This window comes from Adiantum capillus-veneris, chromosome 9 (assembly GCF_014529385.1).
Source record: "Adiantum capillus-veneris isolate H3 chromosome 9, ASM1452938v2, whole genome shotgun sequence".
Lineage (NCBI taxonomy): Eukaryota > Viridiplantae > Streptophyta > Polypodiopsida > Polypodiales > Pteridaceae > Adiantum > Adiantum capillus-veneris.
Genome location: NC_140939.1, coordinates 125,582,308 through 125,603,866, shown reverse-complemented (window position 1 = coordinate 125,603,866; position 21,559 = coordinate 125,582,308). Strand labels below are relative to the sequence as shown.

Here is a 21,559-nt window from a genome sequence, read left to right as displayed (position 1 = left end):
TATAGATATTATCAATCAAGCCTTACACTTGCCACCATGCAACCACAACTTGCTATTAAAGACCAAAGCTACAGACAATGACAAAGCTTTTGTCAAAAGTAGCAAGGGCATAAGTTTACATACAAGGATTTGGTGTACTTAGAGACAGAATTGCCGTTGTGTCTCATATCACAACATCTAAAAGTCCAAAATCCACCTAGATACACCAAGCCTATACACCAAGCCTAACCTTCACATTGCTACAGTAATGGACATCAAACTATCAAATCAAAGGATAATGCGATGTGATTTGGGCACTTACATACTGAAAAATCTGGTTGAAGCAAACCTCAAGAATAGTGATAGAAATAAGACCTACACGAATGGTGGATGAGTGTTAACGAGAATCACATACCAAGAAACGGGATGATTGATGATCTACCCTTGACTGAATCGCAGTTGGATTTACTACACAAGTCCAAGCATATACAACTTTGGAACTCCCAATGAGACCAAGACCTTATACAAAGTGAGTAGGAAATTTTGTGCACATCCATAGCACATCTCCGGCTTGATGCATAATCGATGTAGCCTGTGTTAGCCGCTGTTAACATTCCCCCCTTCTTAATTTGACGTACGTCCTCGTGTGCCGGTGAAGCAAAACACAGAGACATGGTAGAAAGCAATTCTATGGAAGAAATTTTGAGCTGCAAAACATAAGAACAAGTAATGAGCATCAAAAGCCAACAAGAATAAAAAACATGAAGTACAATGAACAATCATGCAAGCTTCTAAAAGATGGGTGAATCATAGTCAAAAACTAAACAACATAAAGCAAAAAAACACCTAACTATCATGAAGATTAAACCACTTGAAATTTCAGTTTTATGCATGAAACAGAAGCAATCAATGATGATCGTAGGCTAATGCAAAGTCATAAACCTACTAGCTTAAAAACTATGTGACCAATCTTAATAAATCATTCAAGTCTATCATGTCTAAGGGGTATAAAAAAGCTCCTAATCTATTAGTACATTGTCACAGCTTTTTGAAGCTCATGGAAGTTTGTTTTTGTCATTCATTGAAAAAGTAAAACACATACAAGGCTACCACCCCAAGGCAAGTCTAGGTGTGACTCTTGGCTCCTTGAACCCTCAAGAAGGTGTTCCAAAAGCCTACTAGCCTACCAAGGTGACGGCTAACCCTATTAGCCCAGGGCATCGGTTTAGGGCCTTGACCAAGCAAGCCAAGGTGATTCCCCTCACCTGCCAAGTGCCAATAAGGCGCCAGGCCTCACATGGACACAACATAACATAGAGATTTGATTTTCATGTGCCTAGTAGCATTTTTACTACTTTTTCTTGACACTTTTTTTGCTTCATTGTTTCATCTTTTAGCACTTTTTTATTGCTTTCAACATGAGAGTATTTATGGCAAATGGACTAAAGGATTAAAACCATAATCACAGCCTTAGGTCATGCTAAAAATGAATGGAGTATTAAGACTATCACTAAGAGTTTAGGACTAATGAGAAATGAACCTATATTAACCTAAGGTCAAGGCCAATTACCTATGATTAGCACACATAAAACCTAATTTTTTGATGAGTTAATATTCACAAAGCAAAGTGTTGAAAGTTTAGTATGCCTATATTTTGAACATGAAAGAACCATAGCTTAGAAGAAAATATTATTTAAACCAAGCATAGAAAATGGAGAGATGAACAAAAGAGAAATATCATTGAAGGATTTCACCTATTCATGCTCTTTGTGTATCCTTGAGCAAGCATCCACTTGGTAGAGAAGTCTCTTGATCTTTTTATTACAATCCAAGCTTTTTGAAGTTAAGTGTAAAGACAAGCTCCAAAGGCCATTTATTGAAAGCCAAAAACACACAAAAAACATCAATGAAAACATAAAGCTAGGGTCTTGCATACCTGAATTTTCCAAAGGGAAAAAACCTGAAGGAAAAAAGTGCCTTTGGTTATGCACATGGTGCTCTTTGATAGAAAATTTATGCATACACAACAACAAATGAGAGATAGAATGATTCTACATAAGCAAATTTGCAATTTTTACAATCTCTCATGCATGATTCAAAGTTGATCAATTTCTAGCTCAATTGAGATATGGAATTTGAAACAAGCAAAGAGCTAGAAATAATGCAACTTTGATGAAATGAAGTGGCTCTTGAAAGCCAAATTTTACATTTTTTGAAGCTCTCCAAAAAAGTTGGCTAACAACTAGCTCACATGAAATTTTACAATTTTAGAGCAAGCTATGATCTAGAAATGACTTCAACTTTTAATGGAATGAAAGTAAACGGCTCTCAATAGCCAAATTTTGTACTTGAAAGCTCTCAAAAAAGTTGGCTAAACACTAGCTCAAATGAAAACATTTTCACTTTAGACCAAGCTATGAGTTAGCATGTATACAACTTTTAATCCAAAGAATTGGAATGGCTCTAAGTAGCCAAATTTTGCAATATTTTACAATGACGACATCCCGTATCTGCAATGGAATCCCACTTTGCCAATCACTCTACAAAAACGAAGTCAATAATTAGTGCTATACATTTAGATTGTAATTCAACACAAGCAAAAATGATCAACTATAACCCCAAAATGCCCTCTTTTGGCCATCAAACAAGCTTAATTTTAGTGCTTTGCAATAATTTTTCATTCAATTAAAGCACTAAAATGTACAAGTAATGTCAAGTTAAAATTTTAATGCACACTCTCCACTAAGCATCAATGCATCATTTGGTTGTTGGCAAAAGTGAAGCTTACATGCATGTAAAAATAAACTTGTCCTTTAGTGTAAAAAGCTCTTGATCAAACCAAACACCACATTATGCTCAATCATAATTCAATGGTCCTTTGAGAAAGTTCAATGGTTAGAGTTATGTAGTGATTTTTTCATTCAAATCAGACACTAACATGCAACAAGCTAATCAAGTCCAAACACAAAGTCCCAACCAAGCACAATTCTTCATCCAATGTAGCTCCCAAACCCATATGCATGTGACAAGGAATTATTCATTCAATGAAATGAAAATGCCAATGAAATTGAGTTCCAACCCATGCACACGCCAAGAATTTTGGTGCAATGGAAATGATCTCACAATCATAGCATGCCATTGATGTCCACACCATGCTCTCATGCAGCAGGTTATCACATACAAAGCAACATGGACAATGAATGCACATAAAATGGGTAGCTCAATCTCCCAAGTCTATGCAAACAATTTTCAATCTTATCATCATTAAGTAAAAAAGATCTCCTTGAAATATCAATGATTTGCAATCGATAAACATAACAGTGATGCATTGGACTTACAGTCTTGGAATGATGGTTTGACTCCATCCCGAATTTTTCTTACAAAAGTGTGGTTTGGTTGAGGGTCTGCCTTCCTTCCTTTCCCTTCACCTCGGTAGTGGAAAAGGGCAAAGTGAACCCACTGTGACATGACAGTACATAGCAGGGGACCCTACCTTAGAATGCAATGGGTGTATGTAGGTTCCCTCTAGCTACCTATTTATTTTATTAGGGACTTGGACATGCAAAAAGGATGCTCTGTTGCTAGCCAAAGTTGGCATGGAGTTGCTGCCTTAATAGGACCTGCCACCTTTGCTACTTTAACTAACTCCACCCTAGCATTTTCCACCAGTTTGTGTCTCCTCACACTTCATCTTGTAGGCACATGCTGTCTTTGGCAATCAATGGTCTAAGATTGCCTCTTTTCTTTTGTATTATGGAAAAACATAGAAAAAACAAACAGTTTTTCTTTTTTTCTTCTTCTAATCTAGTTCTACCTTTGGCTAGATGAATAAATCCTAAATGTTAGTATAGCAATAGCTGGTTCATTTTATAAAGAAGACTCTTCTTCTGTAGTAATTACTAAGGTAAGCAGTGTTAGGATTTGACATGCACCCCACAATTTCAATGGATACTCAGTTTCAAGGATTGACAATCCGTATGGAATGGCAAATTTTTCCAATGCCATTCCAAATACAATTTACATTATTCACAACCATTCCAACAACTTTTGATATTTATAATCCAACCAAAATCAAACCTCGTAAATAAGAGCCGTGGAAAAAGCGTACATGTCTATGATCACGAATAAAATCTAGCTATATACATTGAAAGATATAGATAACTTTATAGACCAAGTGAACATGGCACATGAATTCACCACCAACAAATAACAATGGAAAAGAATAATAGAGCACTCTACTTCAATGCTAAGAGAATTTCTTCTTGCACTTCAATAGGCTCCTTTGATAGGCTTAGAAATTCCATGATGCATATCCATCAATTTGAATGCAATAGTCAATGAAACTATGAGAAATTGCATGATACATATCCATCAATTTGAATGCAATAGTCAATGAAGAAACCTATGAGATAAATACAAAACCATATGTCAACTACATCAGCATTAAGCTCACTCCACATTATGTTGTTGTTACGGCTCCACTTCTTCTATTCTTTATGGTCTTCCATGCTTCAAAGCACTCCTCCCAAAGCACATTTTCTGGATTTGCAATCTTTGGAGTGTTCATGCCAACAAACATCAACAATACAAACTCTCAAGAGAGAGCTGATTGCGAAACGTGCTCTTAATCTTGTTCATCTTTGAAAAGCCTCTCTCACATGCTACAATTGAAAGAGGTAACACCAACAAGACTCTCCAAAGCTTTATGGTCCAAGGAAATGAATGCTCCCACTCATCATGATTATTGGTATCCAACCAAGCAGCATACATATCTTTTCCTTTAAAACAATTTTGCATTCTAGTTATAAAGGACCCGCGTTCTCCTTTACACTCTTGCTCATTAATTAATGAAATCTCTCCTTGCCCAAAGTGCTTGCATAGAATTTTCAACCATTCTCTAGACATAGCATCTAGCTTTTCCAACTCCAGATCATAATCCTTCGGTGAGAAATACTTTACTGCTTCAAAAACATCAAAATCCCCTTTAAAGCGATCCCACAATGATTGGCTTATGCTGCTAACATAGCCTTGACACAAACGTATCAAATATACATATGCAGTATCATAAGTCTCATGGGGATTAGCTACATCTCCTTCACATATCGGACCCAAATGCAAACAATAAGAGTGTATAGTACCTTTCTCATCTTTGTACATCATTACACCCTTTTGCGCATTAACTGTTTTAATAAAACTTTCTGTATGCTTTGTCTTTCTTGCAAATTTAGGACCCAAGAAAGACAATCGAAAGGTTTCAATCACAGATCTAAAATGGTCCCCAATGCTAGACATGTCAACATGCAATTCTTGAAATTTGCAGTTTAAAATATTCAACTCTCCAAGTACATCGGCAAAGAAGTGAAGCAAGAATTGAACCTTGTAGTTAGTGAGGGATGCATATAAAGCTACATCTTTAGTTCTCATAACAGCCAAATAAGCAAGCATAAGTCTCACAACTTTTGTCAATACCTGACCTTTAGAAAGCCATCTAACATCATGCATTTTTTGAGGACGCAAGTTTTCTCTTCTACCAATTCTGTACCACTTCAGCAAGAAAACCATGCCTCTTTGCAGATCGAGATGTCCACTCATAAAGCTTCCTTGCAATCTTGTCCACAAATTTGAACTCTTTACATGCAATGAAAGCATCATTTGTAGCAAGAGCTTCTCTATGAGCGATGCAATGAAAACCTACAAGATGAGGAATCTCTCGCTTAAGCCTTGCAACCAACCCTATGTTTATGCCCATCATGACACTAGCACCATCAGTGGTGGCAATTCCAATCATCTTCTGTGACTGTATCCCCTTGCTTTTAAAAAAATCAATCAAAGCATCATACAATGCCACTGCAGTTGCATCCCTTGCTTATAGAAGTTTTACAAACTTTGTGCATATGCATCCATTCCCTCCATTCTCAATATATGTGACATACAAAATCATGTGCTGCTGCTCGGGCCACCTCACCCCCACCTTCCTCACCTTCCTTAGGCAATGCATGCAAACCAAGAGACTCACAAATAGTCTTTTGCTTTTTGCTTGCCTTGGGACGTCCTAAGACAGCCATTGCTAAAGTCAAACTGTGCACAAAATAATCATAAACACCTCAAGTTACAAGCAGTTACAAAACAAAATCATAATTTACATTCTTAGACAATTCATATATTTATCAAAGCAAACTAAAATGTGAACTAGCATAAAAGCTACATAATACCTGGCAATAAAGCGAGTCCCAAAGATCACAAAGAGAAACCGTGACTTGCAATCTTCCTATGAAGTAATTAAGTTACAAAATCCTGGTAGTGTTTAGCAATCTACAACTGTAGAACCACTGAAAAACCAAAAAGCAAAACCTCAGATGCCAATCAACCTAGACGATGCCAAATAAGAGCAAAAGCAAGACCATGACTATGCCAAATAAGGCCCCAAAAAATGCGTTCAATACCTCTCAGCTCTGTCTCGACTCTCAATAGATTCTGGCACCTTAACTCTTGAGAATCTTGGACCCTGGTCTCAACCTGCTAACAAATGCAAACACAAGCAGGGTTATGTTTTGGTTGCAACAAGAGCCATTGCCCGATTTAGGCTCTGCAAACAAGAGGAAACAGGGGTGGCAGGCAAGGCAGGGGTGCACATTGAGGAGACTTGGGAGTCGATACTCAGGCGCACAGTTGCACGCAAGACGCAAGTGCCAGCAACACCACGTTGGAAAATTGACAGTGTCACAGCATTGAGCAGGTCCACCATCCGCAGGATGACACAGTCTGGACAGGTCACGCACAATGCAAGCAACAATCAACAAAAGCGTCACAGCAGGGTGCTCATAGGCTGCGTGCAGTCGCCAGCGTATGGAGTGATCGATTCCTCACTGCTCAATCGATGTCGGACGAGTCATCACCTTGTGTGATGTGCAGGGCACAGGTAAAGAGGGCACTAGGCAGGTGGAAAAAGTTTAGGCCTTGCCGCCTTGAAAGTTGAGACTCAGCCCTGGGCTCAACCAGTACAATTTTCGTTCAGAATCGTTATCCTACGACCAGAACCCAAGTTTCCCACTTGGAGTGCTACACAATGGGCATAGTCAGTGGTCACTAGTCACTCCGGAATACGACTCACCATGCTAAAATTTATAATATAAATGTTAATAAATATATATTGAATTTCTATGAAAAATTTATAAAACTTGTTTTGGACGGGCAACACAAGAGAATTCTTGTCCGTAGACATTCTATATTGAATCTCACGTGTCCGCATGGACGGGCAATTTTTTGCCTTGCCATTCTATTGCCATCCGTGAAATTTCCTTGCCTTTCGTGTGACACTTTCGACGCCCCTTGATTGGTGGATGGCCGTCAAATCCTGTCATTAAAGGTAAGGCTACTGGAGGTGTTTGTAATGCGCAACATCCTTAGCTCAGTCGGATAGAGCAACAACCTTCTAAGTTGAAGGTCACAGGTTCAAGTCCTATAGGATGCAGAAAGTACACATTAAATCATATACCTACGGGAATGCTTTGCCTGCCCTTGTTTAGTGCTAGGGGGTTTTTTCTTCTAACTGAACCTGCATCATGCTTTGGTCACTTTTCGCTATAGTGGTATATGGGGTTACTTGCCTTTCCTTCACTTTGCTTAAATTAAAAGAAAACAGCCATGATTATTAAGAGAAGAACTAATACAAAAATACTTCTTATTTTATTACGGATCTGGTTAAATATTTAACATTTTCCATGATTCTCTCTCTTTCAGGTATTCGGGGAATTCTTTTGAACAGAAGAAACATTACTATTATGCTAACACTAATTGAGTCAATGCTATTGGCTGTCAATTTGAACTTTCCGATATTTCCCGTCTATTTAGATGATATGATGGGTTAATCACTCGCTTTGCTAGTGTTAATAGTGGCAGCTGTGGAATTCGCAACTGGGCTGGCCATTTTGGTGGTAACTTTTTGAATTCGCGGGACCATTGCCGTGGAATTTCCTAATCGCATGAAAGGTCGAGCGCTATTAAACTTGTTGCACTCTGCTTTCCTCTCTTGAATACAGTATACTTTGGCATTAAATTAAGAGAAGGGAAATACAATTCAAATCTCTCTTCCGGGATGCAGATGTATTGAAATCAAACGCCTCTTTTATTTGGCCACTTCCCGCTTTGACTTTTTGAGCCAAGATTAGGGTTAGTTTCTTTTAATACATAAATCCATACATATTACTGGATGGAAAAATGTAGTTGGGGCTTGAGATCGGATTAGTAGCTAAAGGGGGATCTTGAAAGGAAAGAAACACATTTCCTAGGCATGCAATTTAAGGCAACTATAAAAAATGGACCAAAACTTTTCATGGCTTGTCATCCATAACCTCACGAGGTAAACCATATGACCTGCCGTCTGTAACCTCACTTACAAAGTAGGCCAGGAACAATTGAATTGGTGCAACGACGGAACAAATTCTCTCTGAATCAACCCTAAACAGACTTGCTTCATATCATCGAGTTGCATGAATTTACGTGCGACTCAAAATTGCCATTTACTTTTGTTTTGCTTGGGACGACGTGTCTTTGGCGAGTAACGGGATTTGAACCCGTGTTTTCAAATCCACAATCTGACACTCTAACCCATTGAGTTATACCCGCCCTCGGGGCTAGATTCCCGTCCCTTCAGCTTTAAAAAACCTATGCCTTACCGCTTGGCTATACTCCATACAGTGATAACCAAGGCAAAGAAGCAAAGCTTAGAGAACAGGCAAGTTAAATCTTTGCTTGGCGCAACAAAGAAAAAGACTATCAAGTTAAATATGGCAAGTAAATAGGCTTAGTAGGACTTGAACCTACAATATTACCGTTATGAGCGGTAAGTTTCAACCAATTAAACTATAAGCCCACGATTGGCCCTCTCAAGTAATGGAGTCAATAGATTTATTAAGGCAAAAAAACAAACACCTTAACATGATCCGTGATACCGACTATGCAACCCCCAGCGATGACCTAGTAATAGGTAACGCAAAGGTCGCTAAGCAGTGCCATGAAAGACTTAAAGAGTGGTCAGTAGACATCTTAGAAGGGAAGTCGTTAATATCTGACAATGAAAACTTGAAATTATCGTTGGGTAAGTTCCAATCCACACGAAAGGCGTAACGATCTAAGCGCTGTCTCAGAGAAAGACTTAGTGAAATAGACATGTCTGTAAGAATGGGGACTACCCGCACCTAGACAAAAAGACCCGCTCATTGTTCCCTGCAATTGGCTTTGGGCTCTTCTTATGAAGCTCGGATAAAAGGAAAAAAAACCAACTTCTTTTTCAAAAATACCGGCACACTTTTGCTTTAGGGTCATTATCCTCATGGGCAGCATTTGGAGGTGAAGGATGGACTTTGCCCGAGATGAGATTAGGATTCTAAACCGACTAAGTGAGTGCATGCGAGGCTTGATTGGCAAGTAGGACCAATCAAGCGGTCTCGATTGTCATACGTAGCCTTGTTACTTACAATTAATATCGACTTAACCTGCCTCTGATGACTTTGAAAAAAGTCCATGAAAATCCGAGATGTTATGATAATTGGTTTAGGCGACTAGGATTAAAGATTAATGTATGATTGTCTAAACGGTTTGATTATAGCCAACTAATAAATAGAAACGCAATAGCACCACACCAGGCCATTATCCTCGGGGTATCTACTTTTCAAGTAGCACGCATGCAGGATATCAACCCAGTCACCCACCTGATTCTCCTTTTATAAAGGGGGTCGGGGAAGACTCAACCTCTGGAGAATTAAAGAAGACAATGTTTATTTATTTCATCTAGGAGGTAAGGTTTCGGAGAATTATAGTGGGGTTCGGAAAATCAAGCAAGGGTTTGTTTTTAGACTCAACCTCCAAATAATATAGGTAATAGTAGTCTAGACAATGGAAGTCAAAAAGACGAGGTATCCACTCTTGATACTAGACAAACTCGCTTGCTTTTTAAACTAAGCCCCTTCCACCTAACATAGTCCTTCTTTGTCTATTACTTTATCTCAGTGCTTTTTTATCTGCAAAACATTACGAAAACAACGACGACGACGATATAGCAAGGGAAAGCGTTGTAGCGTTTGGGACTCCTTTCGTTAAAAGAGAAAGTGTTGATTGTCTATTCTTTAGGCACTCATAAGAAACTAATCTCTCCTAGAGGACACGTATGGGAAGTATTTATCTCTAGCAATCCCAAAGTATTTAAGGTTTTAACCATTTTGTGTAACCATTAGGATGCTCCAAAAACACTGGAGTATAGAAAGGATACACTAGTATCAAAGCATTCTTTAAAAACCACATCTTATTCTTCTCAGGTGGATGATTCGCTCCATTCAACGTTGTCGTGTGAAAGTTCCTTTCATAATTTAAAAATTCAACTGATTTTAGGTAATCCATCCCTATGTAGCACGACATAAAAGGTGCTATGAAAAACATGTAACCAACCGAATTACGTGAAATAGATAAAACGATCTGGTTAGGGTATTCTTTAAAACTTACTTCAGAAAGGGAAGAATCATCCGAGACTAGACTGTGAGTTTTTCATCTTTTGTATCCATAACCTTTCCGAAAGCCAAAGCGTAGCTTACCTTTCTTTTTACGATTTGATTGCTAGCCACGAAAAGGGAAGATAAAGCCCTTGATCTGACAAGTACTCAACGCCTATGCCTATGCAAGAGGGCACCAGCTCTAAAGTTCATAACAAGAGCTTAACTTTCTTTTAGAGCCTACAGGGTAGGGCTGTGTTTTTTTTAACTTCTAACGCGGGCGGCTAATGTTTTCCTAACATACACTCTTCCGTTCACTACGCAAGTAGGGCGATAAGAGCCCACTTGTGAGGCGAATGGAAAAGAAAAAATGCTTTTGTCGAAGAAAAAAATGATTAATTCTTTGTTATACGATCCCTTATTTTCCAACTTTATCTTGGAAGTAGCCTTTCAAGATTTAACCTTGCTTTAAAAAGAGTCGCAAGCCATCTTCTTTAAAAAGAGCTGTAGTTGCTCCTTAATCGTGGTTTCTTAACCTCGTGATTGATGAAAACAATACATGGGTTCTCGTAATACTAATGTTTTTATAAGTAGCTATGTAGATTGCTTGATTTAGGGTTGCATGCAAACCACAAAAACTCGATTACCTCATCCATGAGCATCCTCGACTACAACGCCCCTTTTCAGTTTCTTAGAAGATATGCTAAAAACGAATAATTTAACCTACAACTATGATAAAAATTGGGTTCATTACTTAGAAGCCTATGTTGCTAAAAGGAGTAGACTAGGTAAATTGTTAACCGAATATTGGAATTTATATAGCTTGTTGACCCGATAATAGGTGTTTGAAACTAAGGTTTACAATCACCCATATGAAATTGAATAAAATGTTATTGTCCCGGTTACTTCGTGATGTAAGAAAATGGTGCAGTCTGCACTTAGATTTACTCTCAAAACAAAGTGATGGTAATTCTATGCATCAAGCTCGATTTAATGGGGTTGTTGAAATAAACTGATCTTTTACTCAGGAAACTAGTGTGTATGCTTTATTAAAAGGTGCTATCGATAACTATTAGGTAACCCCAGAGGTTCATTCAATAGAAAAGACTTTATATACAATTGAAGTTTATAAAAAATCTAGGGCCTTCTCTTTAAAGGAGAAGTTGATGTTTTATAGTATTTTAGCGCACGCAAGAATACAAGGATGATGACTTAAATAAACCAATTCCCGTGCTTCCCATTGTAGATACAACACCTGACAAAGTAGACCCTGTGGATTCGAAACCTAATGGCTCGACAAAGCCAGCCCCAGATAGTGTAGACTTGAGCCCAACAACCGCAACAACATAAGATTCAATTGAGATCAGCAAGAAAATCGTGACATAGCCATGGTACTTATTAGATGAGTTACTTTTAATCTTGTCTCTATTCATAGCACGTTGTGCTGCTTATTTACTATTCAATAGGTGGAAAAGAAGGCAAAACGAATCGAACCAATCAATTTCACCGATTGAAATAAGCATATGCACGACCGTGGTAATTCAACTTACAGAACGGTGTAAAATATATGACTATTAGTACTATCAAAGCAACACAACCAAGCAAGAAAAGAAAAGCTGATGTGGCTTTGCAGTTACTTAAAGAAAGGCTGAGTATAGGCTGCGAGCCAAACATAATTACGTAAAACAGCTTTATAGATGGGATGCTAAAGGCCAATCAAAGTATCAAAGTCCTATGTATGCTAGCTCAAATGGAAGAGAAAGAAGGCAGTCTTTTTCTTTCTGTAACAGTACGTGCTTTACTGAAGAGGCGAACAAAATTCAACCATTCCCAAAATTCTTACACCCTATGCGGCGCTTATATTACGCTCTACCTCCAAATAAAGCAAAGAAGCGCTACCCCATCTCCTTGCTTGATGTTCGCTATGCCCAGCAAAGCAGGGCTCGTAAGTAATTATTCGATTTTGGGAGAATAGTTCCAATAGTAGAACAATGGTCTCCAAAAGCCTTGGTTAAGGGTTCGAAATGAAAAAGAAATGAGAAGGGTCTAAGGAAGGGTGGCTGAGTGGTTTAAAGTGTACCACAGGAAATGCTATGTAGACTCCTGTTTACCGAGGGTTCGAATCCCTCCCCTTCCTTGCCATGAATGCGTGAGAGAAAGATAATTTGGTATAGTCTACTTCAATCAATTAACCTGCTTCCAAGTCCGATTCAATTCTATGGATTTCTAGGGGCAAGCCTAGCGTGCTCTTAAAGGTTAACAAAAATGAAATGACCTACAGTCGGGATCACCTTTCTCATTTATTGGGCGACCCTTTTCTTTGTATAGTGAAATTAAGTAGTATTTCATGGATGACGTCTGGGTATTGAAGTGTTAATATCTGCATGTTGGTGGTGTCTAAGGCTACTAGGGCTTACGTGGATCCGGCTACCTCTTTTCTACCTTTTTCATTTAAACATGGGGTTCGACCTGAATGTATCATAGAGCTCTTCCCCGGGTCATGCCTCCTGCGCCATGCGCTTGGTTTAGTGAAGTGGTAGGGTATAGTTTCGCTGATTGCACAGTAAGCAGCGGCAGAAGGATGGCCTTAAGGACAAGAAATCGATTCGAATACGCCCGGCCAATAAGAGTTTGGAAAGAGTTAACGATGGTTTAGATTTTTATTAAAAAGGACATCGAGATTGATGGAACTGAAATCAAGTTTCTAAAATTAGCTTGCTTTTGCGGGGTCGCGGCTCTCTGTTTTGGCTATTGTAGCATATGTGTTGCCTAGGGCTACAGGGGCATGCTGACTTGACATCATCCCTACCTTCTTCTGACTTGTTATAACGGCAATCTGTTTGCTGGGTTCCAAACTTGACTCAATAGTGGCAACTAAACATGAGGGTTGCGCTTAGGACTTAACCCAACACCTTACAGCATGAGCTGACGACGGCCTGTCCGGGGTTAAGGGATTTGACAGCAGACTTAACTTAAGGAGCGACCTACAGACGTTTTACACCCAATCATTCTGGATAACGCTTGCATCCCCTGTCTTATCGCTGATGCTGGCACAAAGTTAGCCGATGTTTATTTCTTAGATACCGTCATTGCTTGTTTTTTGAGTTTACAACCCGTAGGCCTTCTGCCTTCGTGCGGCATTGCTTTGTCAGGCTTTTGTCTATTCAATTTATTACTAGAAGCCTAATGATTGTATAATTTCAATAAATACGAATGGAGAGGTATTTGAACCCCTTGTATTTTATACTTTGGTTTTCAAGACCGACTCTTTAAACCGCTCAGACATCCATCCCTTTCCCGACAGGATCATAAGCCATCGAGAATTAACAAAAAAGCATGCCAAGCTTACAAGTCAAATTGCACATCTTTAGAGAACAAATAGGAAAGGGATGGGGGCTTAATGAATCCTCCCAACTAAAAGGGTTAAGCTAATTGATCATTCCATCTCAAATTGATAGAAACTAAGGCTGGGCAATAATGGACTTGAACTGCTGACTATTTGGGTGTAAACGAGGCACTCTACCAACTAAGCTAATTGCCCTTACTACTTAAGCTAATTGACCAAAGGGGGATAGATTTATCCATCTCACTTTCATGCCCAAAAGAGTGACCAGCGCAGCGGAGATCTCGCCAGTGTTACCTGCATATGGTTGTTGGTTGATTGTTTCGTTTTCAGTTCGACGCTACGCTAATGTTCATTTCTTTTTTAACACACACTCTACTCCATGAGCGGAGCGATAAGAGCTTGCTTATGAGGCAAGGCAAAAAAGGCTTTCCTTTTGTTTTGCTGCCTATTCTCAAAAACAAAAGCATAGACTTAACCGACTATAAATACTTTGAACAACAAGCAATTCCCTTTTTTTTTGCTTAGAGGCAAAAAAGCCCTTAAACAAAGAAAAGAGCCAAAAAACAAACCTTTATTACTTCGCACGCAGTTAAACAAACACAAGGAGCAGAGCGCACTTTGTAATAAAGCCTTACGTAATCTATCTCATTACTATTACACTGTAGACTTGTCCTTTGCCTTACGCCCTTTACTGGACAAAATTGGCTTTAAACGGAAACGTGAATGACGAATTGCCCATATAACAATAGTATTTAGATAAGAGCCCTCCATTTGTCGTATCTTCTCGTCCTTTTTCTTTTCCGCTGTCACATTAAGATAAGAGGATTCTGAAAGTTCGGATATGGGGGTCTTCTTTAGAGAAATTGAAGCCAATTTTTACGGAAGCAAAAGAAAAAAGACTAAACTTTAGCTTTACGGCCCCGAAAACTCATGAACACCTAGAGTCACTTAAGGAAAGTGTATGGGAGATTGTCAAAGACGTGGATCTTCTGGCATAGAAGACGCTTTGCCTTGTGCATTGCCGCTAGTTACAATCTTCACTTCCGTCCTTGTTTTAAAACCCCTTGTCTCAATGTCAGACCCCGTAGGTTCCATTGGGCACTAGGCTAACATGTCTAACCCTGGTCGCTACATAGCAGCTTGCCAGATAAGGAGAAAGCTGCATTCATAAGTGGAGATATTGAAACTATATGTATAAACGACTTGTTTTTGAAAACAAAAGGATGTATAATACTTAGAGCTCTGGGTGACAAGAGCAATTTTCAATTTGTTATAAGCCCAAACTATAGATTCAATAAGTTATTATCAATAGCCGCAACCACTGAATAGAAACATTAGACTAAAGGCCTGGACAAAATGAGCCCCTAAGAAGAAAATAAAAGCCCATATGCAGATAATGAAGAACCATATGACTGAATAAATTGAGAAGCCTGTGCCCACATCTTGCAGCCATCCATCGATTGTCGTTGAACTTTGTGCTTTGTTTCCTCCAGTACTGTGACTCACTACTCCCTTTTCACTTACACTTCCCCATACATCCGATTGAATCTTCTAGCTGAAATGGAATATAACTATTGAAATGGAGTTGTACATCTAGAACATCCCCGAGAATACGTGATCCCAAGCAGATACCTAGCAGGTGCCGCCCCTTTTGGGGCCGTCGCAAGGAAAGCGAAACCCGAGATTTGCTTTGTCAAGTACTAGTCGAAAGCTGCATGCAAAGCAAATAAGATGTCTTTCAGTAACATGAATCGTGAATGCGTAGATGTAGTGCACTAAAAAATCTGCGGTGCCTAATGGAATCGGGGCTAAAGCCACCTTGCCGGCCACTGCTACTAAGTCTCTTCCACCCCAGGCTAAGCTGGTGCCTGCTGCCACATTAGGTGCAGTTGATTCGAGAGCCAAAGCGTAAGTATTCTGGATTTACTAGGCAAATATTAGTTGCAGTTGAATAGCGGTATCCGAAAACATATCTTGAGGACGCCCCAAGGCACTCATGGTATCGTTATAGATATACAAACCGAAGCTATGAAAATCGAGGAAGATGAAAACCAAGTTGAGATATGAAATTCTTGTATCACGGTGATGAATGACACGATTCAACAAGTTGTTGTATTAAGTAGTTGGATCGTAATCCCTTACCATGAAAATGCATGTGTAGTTGCTCCTTAATCTAAGAAACCTCATATCTACATTACGTGCGTAAACAGGGTTTGTTGTGTTGCATAGTCAGTGGCTAAATAGGGATAAGGAAAAGATACTTACTTGGGATGCAATCTTCGACCATTGATTGCCAAACCTACTGCATACCTTGTGATCCCTGAAGTCCAAACAGCTTTACTCCAAGACAGCCAAGGCCAAACAAAGAAAAAGGAAGCAAAGAAAATGCTCCATTCTGTCCAATTGTAGCTTCTAAGTGCATACCTTTAGTCCCTGGCTAAAGATGCTAGGGGCAAGCAAAGAAAAAAGAAGCAACAGAAAAGGAGGGGGAACAAACCTAGGGACTCACTTGGCATTCAATCTTAGACCAATCTTTCTATGATTATCGTGAAAGACAGAGAGTTCCACTTGTCTAGGCAAAGTAACCCTGGCTTGGCTAGCTAGTTGGGTTCAAGTCAACTTCGCTTTGGTGCACGCTTTTGACCAATCTATCATGGTGAATGATTAACCTTTAATTTAGGAAAGAGTGGCATAAAACGTATGGTTTAAACGTATTTAGCCAATGCTAAATGTTAATCTGTCTTCTCTGCATGCATGCGTACGTATGCAGTTGGCCAAACTTGCTAATCACAAGTTAAGTGTTGCGTAATCAAACACAGTGCTTGGTAGGCATTCAATAAACCAGCCTACAGCCTCAACGTTAGGATAGTAAAAAAGAAACATTCTTACCATACCAAAAGATGATAATTCTATCACAGGAGTCAATGAAATGCCATCAAACCTTGCATTTCATGCAATTACTATACCATTACAACGCGCTTTTTAGGCCTGTGATATGCGCATTTGTGTAAAGGTAGGGAACATAATCACTGTTTTATTGTTATTAAATAACTGCTTTAATAGAATCACTTTTGTATAGATTGCTTTTTCTTGTTAAAGAAAGGGAATCTTGTTTCTATGTAACATTTTGCCCATCACCAATGCAACGAAAGAACACAAAGCATCACAATTATGTGTTAGCAAACAAAAGATAGAACACATAATAATAATAAAGTCACTAATACGTTACTACGCAAGAACATCAAGCTTGTTGTGGTATTTGTGTTAAACATAAGGAGGCGCTCTCTTATGAAACAACTAAAAAGTTGTTTCGAAATAAAATACGGAGAACATTTATTTTGCTCTAAAAAAAAACAAAAAAACAACAATGTGCATCATGAATAAATCGACTGAAAATAGCATTACAAGTTTAGAGCAAATGATAACAAAAGGCAATTTGGTTTATGATTTTGACATAACAGTAGCTATTCAACAAAAATCTAAAAAAAGAACAAACAGTGTAGAGACTCGAAATCGAATTAGCATTATGATGCACGATTATACCGCTTGCTTTGGAAAAGTGCGTTTAACCCCAGAAAATTTACATTGTTGGTTACAGTGCTCAATATTATGCTTAAGCTAAATAATTATTTAATAGAGCGCCTCCTGTGCGATTTAATAAAACATTATAGTTTACATCTCCGCTTATTATCAAGTGCTGACGTAGAGTTATATGCAAAAAGAGCTTCTTTTTTACTTAATGAAATAACAAAATTGAAAAGAAAAGTATTGGAGTTAGATTGCATCGTAACCACAGAAATAGACAAGCATTGGGTCGAAGGAGAAGTTCATGCATAAGAGATAGAATTTTATCGGCAAAAAGATCATAAAACTTGTAAAGTGCTTTGGAGCAAGTTAAAACTTGAGGAAACTAGTTTGAAATTAGCAATCGAAAAACAAAAGGCAAGTTCCGGTTCTGTTCCCCCTGTAGAAGGTATGCATGTTCCTCGTATTGATATTGGCTCCCCGGTTGACATTAGTGCATCATTGCCTCCTACGGCTATGGATACTTTGATGTCACTTCCTGCGACAACGGACAACTTGACTAAGGTTTCTAACTTCTTATCTTCGGTTGATTCAGATTTTATTGTGCTAGGCATCTGCGCTTTAGTCTTAATTGGCAGTACACTTTACTTTTGGTTTGGGCGTGATGATCGGGATGACGACGGAGACCTAGGTAGAGGAAAGAACGTAAGTAAGATTGGAATAGCTCCAGTGAGCGGTTTGAAAGACTTAGTACCCCCGAGCTCCAGTGGACTCTGGCAAACGTGACATGATTTATTTTGATTTCTATTGGATGCTTATTATCTTATTATACGGCGAATCGGGTGTTTGGACTTTATTTAGTAAGAAAACAATAACAGAAATGAAGGTTTTAGTGACAGAAATGCACCCGATTTGGTGCAATATGGTCGAATCGGTTGTTGGTGCTTCATTTTCATTAACGCACCCTATTTGCGAATCAAGTGTTGGTAAATCGCTTGTGTGCTCTATCTACGGCCCTATTCGTTTCTTTCTTCACTTTTTTTTCTTTGTAGTAATCTTAGGACTGGGAGTCCTGGAAAGACGACTCCCTTGAGTAGGGTAAATGTTCGCCCTTATATCTTACTAACATTATCGTATTACATATTGACATTAGAGGTACAAAAAGTAGTGGACGTATCTGAAATTATTGCTCGTATAACTTTAACTTTTTTTATTATGTAAAAGCGTAATTGTAGGCAAGACTTCCTCGGGCGATCTTCAACAATATTACGTGGGTATCTGGAACTTAATGGCAAGTAGATATACGGCTGCTAGATTATTTCGTTCTTCATTTCCAGAATTCGAAGAACATCAGTTAAATATAAGCTTTCGTAAAGGATGGAATTTAATTTGTTACTTGGTTTTAAAAGAGAACAGTAATGCTACCATTTGGGGAGAGGAACCCTTGAAAAGCCTAAAACATCGCCACAAGTGTTTTGCCGAAAAGTGCCAAAGTCCGGATTTAGCAAATTTGTTACGTACCAAGAACTCTTGGGAGGAGGTGTTTGCAGATGATAGGCTAGTGAAAAAATGTTTATCGAGTTATAACTCGGTACGAAGTACTTTCAAGGACCTTCAGGATGTGAAATTGAAGAACTCTATGTCCTTTTTTTACGGATTGTGGCAATTCATAAAAGAGCAGGGTGGTCCTTTATATTCCGTGAGAGATCTCCGAGAATGTAACACAGTACTGGATTGGTTAGTCTTAAATTTGTTCCGCCCTCGGCATTTATGGCAGAAACAGTCATTGATCTTAGGACTGGCCGGCACACAAAAGACACTGTTGGTTCATTGCCTAAGTAAGTTTCTTTTAGTCTACTTTGTACCTAGGCGTCCGAATGATTTTACAGGTGGTAACAAACATTTTAGTGTATGGGTGATTGATGAGTTTAATGGCTATAAAACCGATGCCTCTTTATTAAACATGATATTAGACGGTCAAAGGGTGGCATTGGATACGAAGTACGGAAAGATCTTTACGAAAGATCATAATGTGCCTATTATGTTATTAGGAAATAATGTCCCTCCTATGTACAACTCAGAGGCTTTTCATAGTCGCGTAGTAGAGGTCCATTTTTTTAGTGAAAAGGAGCCCTTAGAGGCAGGTCGATTAGCTTCCACGCTATTACGGTATTGTATTTGGTACAATACTTGCAATAAAGCCAACGGGGAAGGTTTGGAATTTGGGTTACCACTTGCTAACAGAGAGCGATCTTTCTCAGCTAAGCGAGCGTGCAGGCTTTTGCTTACATTCGATAGATGTTTTAAAGAAAGTGTATGATAGACTACCTACCGTGTCTCGGCAATGGTATCTCAAGGGGCTTGGGAGGTTCGACAACGCAGCCTGCAAAGTGTGAGCTTTGTCCTAAGGTGTGAGTCAAGGAGAGTAAAGTGGATTTATCCCACATACTGTGGAGCAAGGCTGTAGAGCTACTTAAAGCTAAGTCAATACTCAAGATTGTGTTTACGAGTCCAAGCTAATTCTATCTTGGAACCTAATTCACTTGAGTGATAACCTTGCTTACACACATGCTCACACATTGAAGCTATGTTTCTCTTTCATCCACCATAGCTAGCATGATCCAATTCCTAACATTTGGTATCAGAGCCATGGTGTGCTAGCTAGGATTGTCATTATGCATTAGTGTGTGTTAATCATTGCATCTCCGTTAATCGATTAGAATTGCATAATTGTTGTCACGGCCCATTAACAGTTTCATAGTTAAGTTGCATATCTCACTAATTAAGCACTAATCTAGCTATGTGTGGGCATGTCCTTGGCACACCCAAGAGGCCACTACCCTCCATGGCTAGGTAGACTTGATTAGGGAGAGGATGAGCATCATTTGAATTGCATTTTAGATTGCCTTTTTTGCATCAATTTTTGCATCATTTGCCCCTTCAATTAAATTCATTAAACTCGTTTTCCTTTTGCATTGTTCACCTCATCTCAAAGCTCTCCTCGCAAGCTTTCCATAGAGCCTGCAAGCACTCAAATCCGAACGCGAGAACCCCCTAAAATTTCATCCCCAATTTTGCCTAAAAACAGGTGTGTGTGTGAGTTTGTGTGGGAAAGGGCCTGCTGACTTGAGCTTAACATTTTCTTTCAGAGATTTTCGACAAGCCATCACATGGGCTTTGTTGGCTAGTGCACCACAAAAGGGGCGCTTGCGTGTGGGGTCCAAGGCTCAAAACGGGTTGCCTATTTTGGCAAGACGGGCGGACCCGAAACGGATTTCAAATTTGGCTTTTTGTAGCGCTGGCGGGTCCGCAAGGGGGAGATCCCACGACCCGTGCGCCTTGGCTTTGCCCGTTTGCCCGCGCTCCTGCCCGTCTGCCCGCGCTCCTGCAAACCTGCCTGCGCTTGCCAGGCCGTGCCCCACTTGCCCTTTTCTGCTCGAGCTGCCCGAAGCTCTTTTAAACCCCCCTTCCCGCACTGCCTCAAGGAGCCTCAAGAGCTCACCATCCAACTCCCTCAAGGGGGCAGTCCCACGAACCTGCTGCCTCAAGCCTCCGAGAGCCCAAGAGGCCCAAAGCTCCCAAGCTCACGGCATTCCCACGTCTTGGCTCCAGCACCTTACAAAAACGGTGCTTATAATTGTTAAGGAAGCATTTCTATTGTCGAGTCTGAGGTGGAAACAACAACAAATTTTGCAAAGCTTCGCACTCCAAGCCAACTATCGAATCTTCAAAGGCTCATCCCAGGCATCAAAGAAGAACTCAAAGCTGTGTGAAGGGTGACTTCACCTCGAGTGAAGAGGTACTTCACACTATTAAAGTGACATTAAAATTGAAATCTTGCAGCCAAGCACAATAACTTGCAAACAAATACCATCTTTCTTTATTTGTGCACCGTGCAAAGAGGCAGACACTGGCTAGGAGAGTCTCGTAAGCTAAGACCCCTCTATCAGCACAAATGGGGGACAAGGGAATATAAAAATTCAACGGGGAGGGATTTCACACTTGGCAAACAAAGTTAAGAGGCTACCTTATGAAAAAATGTTTGTGGTCTGTCATTAGCACTACCTTAGAGCAACAAGCCGAATTCGATGGAGTGCACACTAGGGCATCTACACTCATAGCATGTGCACAGAATCTGGCCAAAGACAAACAAGCATTAGGAATCATCATCACCTCATTGCATGACAAATACATGCATTTCATAGATGAGTGTAAACATGCACAT

At 39.5% G+C, this 21,559-nt stretch overlaps 1 protein-coding gene and 1 non-coding gene across 2 annotated transcripts; both read right to left on the bottom strand.

Moving 5' to 3' along the window:
• Nucleotides 1–4,557: 4,557 nt before the first annotated feature.
• LOC147451137 (uncharacterized) lies at nucleotides 4,558–5,481 on the bottom strand. The gene has a single exon (XM_086520579.1). The coding sequence runs from the start codon at nucleotides 5,479–5,481 to the stop codon at nucleotides 4,558–4,560; it is 924 nt and encodes a 307-aa protein (XP_086376705.1).
• Nucleotides 5,482–8,531: 3,050 nt separating this feature from the next.
• On the bottom strand, nucleotides 8,532–8,604 carry TRNAH-GUG (transfer RNA histidin (anticodon GUG)). The gene has a single exon. It is a non-coding gene; the product is annotated as a tRNA-His (tRNA).
• Nucleotides 8,605–21,559: the final 12,955 nt, after the last annotated feature.